The sequence below is a fragment of the Ammospiza caudacuta genome, chromosome 2 (assembly GCF_027887145.1).
Source record: "Ammospiza caudacuta isolate bAmmCau1 chromosome 2, bAmmCau1.pri, whole genome shotgun sequence".
NCBI classification, from domain to species: Eukaryota; Metazoa; Chordata; class Aves; order Passeriformes; family Passerellidae; genus Ammospiza; species Ammospiza caudacuta.
The window spans coordinates 41,738,366-41,750,718 of NC_080594.1; the positions used below are offsets into that span (position 1 = coordinate 41,738,366).

The 12,353-nt window shown below is 38.8% G+C and overlaps 1 protein-coding gene across 1 annotated transcript in view; it reads right to left on the minus strand.

Annotated features, from left to right (window-relative positions):
• SLC36A4 (solute carrier family 36 member 4) overlaps positions 1-12,353 on the minus strand; it is an 85,271-nt gene that overhangs the window by 41,820 nt on the left and 31,098 nt on the right. The window contains 2 exon segments of the mRNA XM_058825645.1: positions 834-1,003; positions 6,706-6,875. Coding sequence (XP_058681628.1) covers positions 834-1,003; positions 6,706-6,875 — 340 coding nt within the window.

Consider the following 12,353-nt stretch of genomic DNA (forward strand, 5'->3'; position numbering starts at 1 on the left):
TTTTAAGATATTAATAGCTTATTTCAATACAATTGGTCAAGTCAAGAAGCCAGATTTGTACTAGAAACAATTTTTTTAACAATGTCTTTGAGAAAAGGTCGCTATGTTATTGCGCACTTTGGCTGGGAGCTGCGAAGGCAAAGCTGAACTTCCCCCACAGTTCATTATCTTCAGGAGTATTGATTCCTGGACGAGACCACACTCACCATCCAATGCCAGCTCTGCTGACTCCTACTAGCACATCTCAAGCAGCTGTGAGAAAGCAGGGACACAGCAGGAGGGAAGATTAGGGGACAAGCAAGAAAAACCACAAGAGTAACAGGCAGTGAAGGTAAAGATGCCTGCCTCCAAAAACTACTTTGGAGCATTATTCTAAAATAAGTGGCACTTCATGAACTCCATGACCAGGCATCCATGTTTGCCAATGCTACTTTTTGGCTACAGACCCAGCATTATCTTTAGGCTTAATCCTCAGACCAACAAAACAGAAACGATTTCTCCACGACAAGCATGTACTGACGATCACATAGATAAATGCTGACAAATCTCAGCAATGTGCATCTCACTTAAAAAAATTTATTTGAGAAAGGTTTATTTTCCAGTTGGCAGCTTTAGGGTATTACCAGCAAAATATATTGTCGTCAAATAATCGGTCAAACCTACTAGAACAAATGTGGTTAAAATACAAATACATTAGTTTCATTTGTTTGTAAAAGTCAAAATGCCAGGTTTGCTAGCCTCAAGAAAACTAAACAACAAAACATATATTTAAATAAGCAGGTCCCAAAAAATGTAATAGCAAGTTTTTTAATGGATGTTCTACACATACTTACAGGTTGAGCAGACTAGTAGTGCTCTCACCACAAGCTCACTGAGTAACTTCCACTTCTGCCTCACTCTGGAGGTGACAACTGGAGCCAGAATCTCTGCAGGGACGTAGAACTGAATCGAGTATGTCACAAAAATACCAAAGGAGTAGAGAATTTTTACAGACTGATACAACCTGTTGAAAACATTTACAGTCATGTAAGTATGTAAGTTGCAAATTCTTCATAAAAAATTCGCTTGATAACAGCCGTAAGGAGATACATATATATGTATATATGAATTTTTTTTTCCCCAGTAAACATGAATATATTTTAACTGCCTAAGAAATTGCAGAAGATAAGCCAACTAGAGTAAATCTTCCAAGAAAGGGCAGACATTCTTACCACTGTTACTCGTGGCTGAGTAAACAAATGATAAAGAGCTATCCATGCCTCCAACAGGTTTAAATTTACATATATTTTTAATTCGTGCTGCATTAATTACAAGCATTTGTCATTACTTGCAGTGAACTAACAGAAATTGAGTCTTTGTATGATTTTCTTTCTATGGACATTATAAAAATCTTGGGTGAGGGCTTGGTTCATTGCTTCAGTCCTTAAAAAGATGTTCATCTGAAGCAAAGCCAACATCCTTATTGATGACATGGATGAGGTGATTGAGTTCTTCATTAGCAAATTTGCAGACAACACTAGGCTGGGAGCGTATGTCGATCTGTTGGAAGGTAGGAGGGCTCTGCAGACAAACTTGGAATGGTTGGATGGATGGGCAGAGTCCAATAGGATGAAGTTTAATAAATCCAAGTGTCAAGTCCTGCATTTTGGCCACAATAGCCCCCTGCAGCACTACAGGCTGGGGACGGTGTGGCTGGACAGTGCCCAGGCAGAAAGGGACCTGGGGGCACTGGTGACAGCCCGCTGAACATGAGCCAGCAGTGTGCCCTGGGGGCCAAGAAGGCCAAGGGCATCCTGGCCTGTGTCAGGAACAGTGTGGCCAGCAGGAGCAGGGAGGTCATTCTCCCCTGTACTCGGCACTGGTGAGGGCACACCTTGAGTGCTGTGTCCAGCTCTGGGCCCTCCAACGAGGCTGGAGAGGGGCTGGGAACACAAACCCTGTGAGGAACAGCTGAGGGAGCTGGGAGTGTTTAGCCTGGAGAAAAGGAGACTCAGGGGTGACCTTATCACTCTCTACAACTCCCTGAAAGGTGGCTGTAGCCTGGTGGGGTTGGTCTCTTTCTCCAGGCAGCAACTGACAGAATGAGAGGACACAGCCTCAAACTCTGTCAAGGGAAATATGGATTGGATATGAGGAAAAAGTGTCTTACAGAAAGGGTGATAAAATTCTGGAATGGCCGGCCTTGGGAGGTGGTAAAGTCACAATTTCTGGATGTGTTTAAGAAAAGACTGGATGTGGCACTCAGTGCCATAGTTTAGCTGAGGTGTTAGGGCATGGGTTGGACTCAGTGATCTTGAAGGTCTCTTCCAGCCTAGTGATTCTGTGAATGCATAAGTAAGAAAACAAAAAGCACCAGCAAGAGTAGGGAAAGAACAAATAGGACCTGAATCTCTGTATCTCTCAAAGCCTGGCAGGGGTCACTTGAACATTCTCTCTTTGAGTATCACAGTCTGTATCTGCATTAGTAAATAAAATCCAGGCAGGACTGCTTTTGGCCCTTTATCCTGTGACCAAATGGCATGGCAAAACTTTTATCTTTACAGCTCAGCTCTTTTCCACGATACTTTCTATGATTCTATGATATGAGGAAGAAAAGAAAAATAAGCTTCAACTAAAATTACATTTTGACTAATAGGTTTGAAATTATCAGTATCAAAGCTTTGACCATCACTTTACACAGGTCAAGGAATCTCCAAAGCCACATTCAAATGGACAGAAAAGTTATTGCATCAATTTACATGCTGACATAATGGTGTAGCTAGTTTAGAAGCTACTGCTTTCGTGACACACATCTTTTTGACTGGTGAGTAGCTTTTAGAAATTTAGAGGGAACAAGAGTTCTGCAAGACTGTCCTTATTCCAGAAGATATAGATTAGATTTTAGATTAAGATATAGATAGATTTTAGCTGGTTAAATTTTAGCTGAGCAGATACCCAGAATTCACCTCTACTCTCAGGCTTCAGACTACCTCAAGCCTTTACAAAAGTAATTTCTAAAATATATTCAAAAACAGGATTGGTAAGCATCTCCATTACACTATTTTTTCTACAGCTCTATGACAATTAAAACTTTCCAAATTAAAAAAATATTTTTCATATTACTCAGGTGATTTTACTAGTAATTTAATATTATATTCCAATCAGAAAAAGATGACTCCTTAGGCTACCTTTTAATAAAAATCTAAATCATTCATATGTGCTACACCACTTTTCAATTCGTTTTTTTAGATTTCATTATACTCATCTGAAGAGTAGAAACACTGGCAAGCAGTGCAACAAAATTTGCAGAACAACACAGCTAGACCAAACAGAGCAATAATTATGTGAAGCTTTCACTTGAACTAAGCTGCATGTTAAGTCTTGTTGAACTTCAATACATGAATGTTTGTATGGTCATTAACTTTTGGGATTCACAATAAGGGAACTGTTGCACAAAGACTCACTTATATCTAACAAAGAACAGGTGGTGGAAAGAACCTTCACATTCAGCCTCAAGAAGACAAGAACCCAAACAAGAACAAAGAAGAAATTTTTAACAATGAGGATAGTGAAGGGATGCCCCATCCCTGGAAGTGCTCACGGCCAGGTTGGATGGAGTTTGGAACAACCTGGTCTTATGACAGATTTCTCTGCTCATGGCCCTGGGATCAGAACAGATGATCTTTAAAGGTCCTCTCCAACTGAAACCATTTTATGAATCAACAAGACCCAAACCAAAGACACTAACAAATACTAAAGCAGAATTTTCTGTAATTTACATCTGCAAATACTGAAAACTACTCTTTAAGTCAATTTTCAACATATTCTAAGTAATATATTATGCTGAATGACAATTTGTAGTCCCAAACACCATCTAAATAGAACAGCATCAAGCCATTTATCCAAAAGCACCAATCTAGCAGGATATTTTTAATACAAGTAGTCCTCTATTTAAACTAAACTTAAGAACGTAACTAGTCTAGGGCCGGTGTATGCCTTCCAGTCAATTCATCTGCGAGAACATCAAATAAAACTCAGAAAGCAGCAGAATTTTAATTTAATTTTCTTTATCAGGAAAAGCTTATTTTTAAGACAGAGGTTGTCCAGCTGGAATTAAACACATAAGCCAAGTCTCACTGCTTAGATACACTCCAGGTCTTTCACCTGTCTTTCTTCTTATGAAAAAATTCCTCTGCTCCTTGCAATTTCTCTGGTTCAAACTGGCAACTTACTGGCTTTTTATGTGAGGACCAAATAGCAAAATAGTGTCCTACGGTTCACTGGAAATTTGTTTTGCTAGCCCAGTTAATTGCAACCATTTGTCCCTCAGTACTGTACCAGGCAGACCCAAGTCCTGCACAGCACTGGCATCGTATATCACAATCCCTGAGTGCACCACCGAGCTGCTTCTCCTAATTTTGTTTGGTGCTCTGGGGTACTCTCCAGGTTAAGACAAAAACAGATGACTTTGTTAACTGTGGATATGTGCCCTGAGTAGCTTTGAGGTTATTACGCTTATAATGCCAATTTCCAACCCTATAGAGCACCAGTTTCCATCTCTTTTATTATCTGTTTCCTTGCATTAGGCCTGCAAAGCCATCAGCACAAATATCATCATCATCACATCTGCACTGTAGCCAAGAGCTATTTGAAAACTCCTATGTGAACGGCTCTCTTAGACAGCAGGGATGCAGAATAAAGTTCATTCTGTTGCTTGCATGAGCACAATAAAAAGCAACAGTGAGTAGCAACCTTAGCTTATTCCACATTCCTCTCACTCCCTGTTTTTTAATAACACCTCTCTTAAGGCACAAATAAACCCAAAGCCACCATTTAAAACAAGCTTTTCACTATTCTTATAAACAACAAGGACTGCCATGGTTTATTAGAAATAGAAGTATTTTTCCTTTCAGCTGCATCACACAGAAAAGATACATTAAACATTTACAGATTTCTGGTGTTTTGGACAATCACAGAATGGTTTGGGTTTAAAGGAACCTCAAAGATTATCCAGTTCCAACTCTCCTGCCATGGGTAGTGCCTTTCACTAGATAAGGTAGCCCAGAACCCCATTCAGCTCAGTCCTTAACACTTCCAGGGATGGGGAGTCCACAACCTCTGGGCAACCTGTTCCAGTGCCTCACCACCCTCACACTACAGAATTTTTTTCTAATTTCTAATTGAAACCTGCCCTCCTTTAACTTAAGGGGGAAGGGAAGGGAAGGGAAGGGAAGGGAAGGGAAGGGAAGGGAAGGGAAGGGAAGGGAAGGGAAGGGAAGGGAAGGGAAGGGAAGGGAAGGGAAGGGAAGGGAAGGGAAGGGAAGGGAAGGGAAGGGAAGGGAAGGGAAGGGAAGGGAAGGGAAGGGAAGGGAAGGGAAGGGAAGGGAAGGGAAGGGAAGGGAAGGGAAGGGAAGGGAAGGGAAGGGAAGGGAAGGGAAGGGAAGGGAAGGGAAGGGAAGGGAAGGGAAGGGAAGGGAAGGGAAGGGAAGGGAAGGGAAGGGAAGGGAAGGGAAGGGAAGGGAAGGGAAGGGAAGGGAAGGGAAGGGAAGGGAAGGGAAGGGAAGGGAAGGCCCAAATCTCAGTTGTTACAACAGCAGTATAAAAACAAAGCAAGCAAACAAGCAGGAAGAAATAGATGAAGGTTCTAGCAATGAAAAATCATTCATCCTTCAAGACACATTTTTTATACTCTCATATATTAAACATTGGAATCAGTCTGGCAATTAAACAAAACTTCTTAAGAGTATTAAAAATGCATAGATCACATTGACTCCAATGAATGAAAAGGAAGAAAAGAAAGTGAAAAAGTAACATTTAAAAATTGAGAACATTCATTACATGTGTTCTCCCCTTTTTCAAAACATAAAAAATCAGCATTCATTTCATCTATGCAGGGGTTATTTTGCCAGTAATTTGAGATTTCACTACTTTAATAAACTACTACAATAGACATTGAAGAAGTAGATGCAAGTATATAACCTGTAAAACATTACTTGATCAGAATGAAAACATTAAAATACTTTTCAGTTTTAGCCCTTTTGCACTGCAAATTAGACAAAAATTAGGCCTATTAGACAAAACTATTAAGAAATAAATTATATTAGAGAATAGTTAGAGTATGTCCATCCACAGACAGATATAAAACTAACTATACAGTGGTTCAAATCATCTTCAGTGCATCTTCAGCATGTGACATTCATAACATTAAAAAAATAGATAAATAAAAATTGTAGAATCCTCGAGACACTAGCAAACATAAGCTTCATTCTCCTGATAGGAAGTCATCATATACACTTTCCCTGGACTTGCACTTGAACTAAAAACCTATTCATCTTTGATGTCTTCTATTCCATTTGGCCACTTGCTAAACTCAGTGATTACACTAAGATAGGGCACCATATTACCAGGATATCCAAGGTAAAAGTTGCTTGTTCCAGAACTGTGTGACAGTTTCTTGCAAACTGTGTATTCCCTCCCTCAACAGTCCTGGAACTAGCTCCTTCTAGAGATGGAATGATTTATAACATCATTGATCAGCATTTATAATATCATTGATCACCCTCCCTATGCAAGTCCTTTTAATATGGAAGAAATGACTGGCGAGGACCACAGCTCTATTGTGGATACATTAAAAGTCTGAGCACCCTGAGGGCACTGGGGCATGGGACAACCTTTCTAACACTTCTGCCTTCTAGGTTACTGCTTTTCAATCACAGAGGCACTTACCACTTATCCTGCGGCAGGTTTAAAGTTATGCTGCCTTTGACTTCATCCCCGAAGCGCATATACCCCAGGGTGGCCAGTGAGATGTACAGTGCCATGACTATTGCCATCCCAATGTTCAGTGCCTGGGGGAAACGGGAGCTGTCCTTCATTCTGTTTTCCAATGGCAGCACCTGGAAATACAGGGAGAATCAATCACATCTGATGTTCTCAGAGTAAAACTACTTGTCTCGCCTCTTTCAATGCCAACTTCCAAAATTCAGGTTATTTTATAAATAAGTAAGATTATTCTACAATAATGTTTTACCGCCCAGTTGGTCACAATGTCTTCTGTACCCAATAGAAAAATTGGAGATTAAAAAGCACATATTTTGGTTGGAAAAAAGCATCAGTGTGGAATCATAAAGCAACATTTATAGGCTAGAAAAACTGCCAAGAGAAACTTATGGTGTGGAGATGAAAATACATAAGCAATGAGAGTAACATGAAATTTTTTTTGGCAACAAAATTTTTCAGAATCCAAGGACATTTCTCCAATTCCTGTCAGGTATGCCTGCACTGTCAGCCTCCATCACAGATAAAGCTACTGACACACAAGCTCAGCCTCAGCACACAGCCTCAGCCCTCCCAGCAAATACTCTGGAGTCCATTGTCACAGAAAACTTTTATAAAGAAATCCTTTCCATAGGATTTTTCCTCCTGAGAAGCTAAGAGGCCTCAGGAACAAAATGTAAACAATGATTATCTGCTGCTGTGGAATGCAACATGTGGATCTGTGATTGGTCTCATAGAGTTGTTTGTAATTAATGGCCAATCACAGCCCAGCTGGCTCGGGCTCTCTGTCGGAGCCACAAACCTTTGTTATCATTCTTTTCTATCCTTAGCTTAGCTAGCCTTCTGATGAAACCTTTTCTTCTATTCTTTTAGTATAGTTTTAACGTAATATATATCATAAAATAATAAATCAAACCTTTTGAAACATGGACTCAGATCTTCGTCTCTTCCCTCATCCAAGAACCCCTGTGATCGCCGTCACAGTCCATGACTACCAGAATGCAGTCCCATGCTCTCCTTCATCTCTCTAACAGATACAGGGCCAGGTACACCAGGCCCTGCTTTTCCCAACTATAGTGCTTTGAGCCTCACTTAGTCAAGCCATCTCACTGGGCCTGCCATCACTGCGAAGTGAAGACACAGGCGTTTCAACCATTACTGCACGAAGTTTGCTGGGAATTGCCTTTTACTTTTACTACTCTACAGCATTCAGAAAAACACTCTCACTAAGTTCCAATTTAAGTTTTTAGACACCCAGACAAAACTTCCAGGCAAGACAGTAAAACCCAGTGACAAGCTCACATGTTGCTCTTCCTACCTTCCATTTCACCAGCGAACAGATCATAAAAACATCAGCTGATGGCACATGGATTCTCCTAGACAAGCACTTCCCCCACCTCTTTCAGGAGAACTGTACAGTCATCTCAAATACTGAATATGGGATATAGTCCAAGATTAAGACACATAATACTGTATGTCTACATCTAAGTGAAACATCCAAGCTCCATTGATGCCTTAGGATTTTAGCTTTTCTATTTTTCATATATTTATAATCCTGCAATTCTTTAGAGTATAACTCTAAACTCCATACAGAGTGTTAGCAACTGTTTTTCTATTTTAGTCAGACAAAACAATTCCTCTCTAGGCCTGGGAATCAAGGACATCTTACTGTCTCAGCCCCAAGAGATGTAAACAAAAGTGATTTGGAGGGCAGCAAACTTGGGGTAAAATGACTTCATTACCTGAAGCTGAAATTGAAAAATTAATCCCCAATATGCAAATGGATCAAACTTATAAAAGTATGGAAATCCATGACCCATCATCCATTTTTGGATGTTGCCCCTGTGGGGGGCTTCATCTGCCCTAAAAGTACCTGAAGGCCTTTAATAAATATAACCACTTTTTATTCTCTTAATTTTTTCTGGCCTTTGTTTTTAGGTAGTCCCAAAAAGGCATCACTAGGATGAAATCAGCTAATGGAGATCTAGGCAACACGGACAGTGGAATAAAGTTCACAGTTCAGCTTATCTTTCAGTAGACATGCAGGTTATATTTGATGACGGCACAGTTAATTAAAGAAGCTTGTCACCCCTGGTTAGCACTTATGTCATATCTAATACAGACAAACAGCCCCAGTGCAATAAGGTTGCCCTGTAAAAGCTAGTGTTCATCATACAAAATTGCTTTTTAATTGACTGAATATTTACTATTTAAGCAATATGAGTTATGAAAAAAACAGATTTCATCCACTAATTAACTAACAAATTGATATATCTGAATTTCTGGCATATAATTTTCTACATGGCAATTATTCCTTTCCTCCTAGTCACCCACTGAAATTTACTTCCTTACTTGTAGTAGCATAACACCACTGCCAGTCTATACCACATGGCCCTACTTCTCCTGCATTTCAAATCCCAAAAAGTAATTTTACACTTGGGAACCGAGACGTCCCTAAAAAGGTACACATTTAGAGGCAATTTTTATTCCTATTCAATTAAAATGCATTATACATGTTAACTTCTTTATATATTTCAGAGCCTTCACTGCTGATGTTGCTCCACCAGAAAAGAACCATAACTTAGACTGTAACTTGATCTGGTGGGGAATGCAGAATTTAAACAACAAAGAGTCTCAGAAATTAAATCAATTTTTAAATGAGTGTCGAGCAGCAGGAAGAATGCAAAAAGAGACACGTCCATAACAGACTCTAACCAGGGTATCTGCCTTTTAAATCTTTTTATATTTTAACAAAGTTCTTTTCACAGGCAGACAAGATTATCATAGAATTGTTTCTCTGAAAATTAGTTCATAAATTAAGTAAAGATCTAGTGGCACACACTACATTCAATGTTCTTGATTCCATAAGGAAGCACTGAAATTTTCTTTTTAAATTTTTAACTATGCAGACATTTTTTATCTTTAGTATTTAAACCCAAACAGTTTAGCATTTAAACCAGAAGACCTGTGTTTCTCCAAGAAAACAAAAGCATAAAAAAATTAAAAGCAATTTAAAACCATTATAGGACAATGTTCTTAAGCGTACACACTCTGCTTTTTAACTATCCACAAAACCAAGTTTACTCATTAAATGCAATGATATAATTTCCTGTATACTTATGAGTAAATCAGAGTAAAACATATCCATTTAAACTCATGTTCTCCTATCAACATCTCCTATTTAACATTACAACTTTCATTTTTGCTCAGTGTAAGGAAATGAGACACTAAAAGAAATACAGGATAATAAGACTGGTGGTGATAGACACATTAACATACGTAGACCGTGAAGTTATATTTAAAAACACTAATTCCTCCCAGCTTATCCTTGAGTTAGTATCAGGACTACATGTGCCTCCAGGCTGAACAGACGAGAATGCTAATGCAGCCTTTTGTGCATCACTCAGACCAGGTGAGAGTGTCCCTGCCCAGCTCAGCACGAGCCTTCCCAGGTTCAAGTTCCCTCTCTGAGCAGCAGCAATCTCAAGACAGTCGTCATTGCAGGAGATGCTTCCCTCACTATAACTGATCCCCAAAGAAATCATGCAAAGAACTTGAGCCAGGTTTTAGAGAGTACCTAATATCACCCACTCCAGACAAGCTAAAAAGTTCTGTAACTCATCCCTTGCCTTGAATATCCTGCTACACTCACAGTCTTCCTGCAAATAAGCTGCAGGGGACTGCCTAATTTTAATCAGAAATCTCTACTGTACTTTTCATATAACTGCACTAAAAAAAAAACCGTACTAGAGAATTTGACCTGCAGACAATCAGATAAACTTTTATTTAATTTTCATAGCCACTGAAAGCTAATCTTGGAATGGATAGCTTAAGAGCAGATGTGCTTAATGTTTAAACACATAAAGTCACCTTTCCATTTCTCAGGAAATCCCATTAAAATGACCATCCTTTATCCCCTGCACTTTTAAAGTAAGTATATCAGGCAAACAGCTATATAGAAGTTTTGATTGGCTTAAGCTAGACAACTCAAGAATTTTGGAAAATTAAAACCAATATATTTATCAATTTACTCAGGGAAGAAAAGTATCTAATAATGCTCTACAGCAGCAAAATAAAGCCCTGTTCAAAGCAAAAAAATCTGATATCAAAGGTATTCAAGATATGTAAATCTAAATTCTATTACCTAACCTCCAAAGACAAATATTAAGTCCTCAGCAGACAAATGCAGTGCAAGCCTGGCCCATTCCTTTTTGTCTGCAGAAGATACCAATGAATTCATCTGCTCACTGAAAGGTGGATTTGCAACCACACAGCCTATGGGGGAGCTGCAGAAAAAGTACAGTTACCTCAAGTAAAATAATAGTAACAACGTACATCATTATTATATTACCATGGTTGCTTTTCTGTCCTAGTGCATGTGCTCTTGCACTGCACAGAAAAAGGTCATGCAATATTTTGAGCAACAGGCTTCTTCTATTCCATCACTTTTAGGTACACTTTTAAAGCTCACTCTCTTTACTAAGCCACAGAACACCACTATTTAGAACACGTAGAATAAACAATCCAATTTTCCTTAACAGATTCCTCATGACTGAAAACAAAAGGGCAGCTACTATTACCCAAGGAAAAATGCAAGCCAAATGGTGACTGTACATCAATTTTTATAGTAAAAGTTTTATATGAAATAAATAAACCCAGAAGACAAGTTCTCACTACAGAACACACTGCCTTCTGAAACCTGCTGAGCAATTCCAATCACTCCAAAAACCAATCTCCTCAGACTCCAGTAAAGCTCCTTTCGACTTGTTTCACCAGGAAAAAGAATTACTCACCTACACAAAAAAACCAAACTCAATCTACCACCCTATTCTGATGGCCTTGATTTAACAATGCTTGAAGGAATTGTGTAAATCTTACCTAGCTTGCCATCCAAACTTTGCACTCTCCAGGGGTTCTTATTTTTCTTTTATTATATTCAAGAATTTATTTATCACTTTATTATTACATTTATTTAATCTTTACCTTCCTCTGAAATTTAACAGAAGTTCTGCAAGTTTGTGTATTATCATGTCCTATGTGACTTTGTGAACCAAATCCAAAAAATTTCTCTCCAATGAAAACTGGAAATGATAAAGCAGCATTTTAGTTCAGTCATCAATATTTTAAAATATTTTTAAATATCTGTCCTGTCAAAATCACTGAAGTGTTATATGCTTTGCTGGCCTTTACAATAGTATGTGGTTTTATCCAGCAAAAGATAAATGCTAATAGAAAATTACGTTTCTAATTTATCAGACAGTTCCAGTCCCCAGCCACTTGGACTGCAGCCTACAGACTATACAGCACTATGGTCTAACACGTTCTGAATAAGTTATGCTACTCTCAAAATTTCCACAAGGTAGGTGATAAAAAAAAAAACTACTTAGAAATGCAAGTGTTGCTGAAGGGTATATTTCAATCTACTGCAATAATACATAAAGATGTAGTATATGATTGTGTATTTCTGGACTCTTTCTGGCTCAGGAGGTAAAAATGAAATTTCCCAAAGCTGTAATGGCACTTAAATTTTTATGCCAGCCAATGATCAAACCCACACTGAATTTAAGTCCCCTCAAAATAAGTGACAATGATTACTA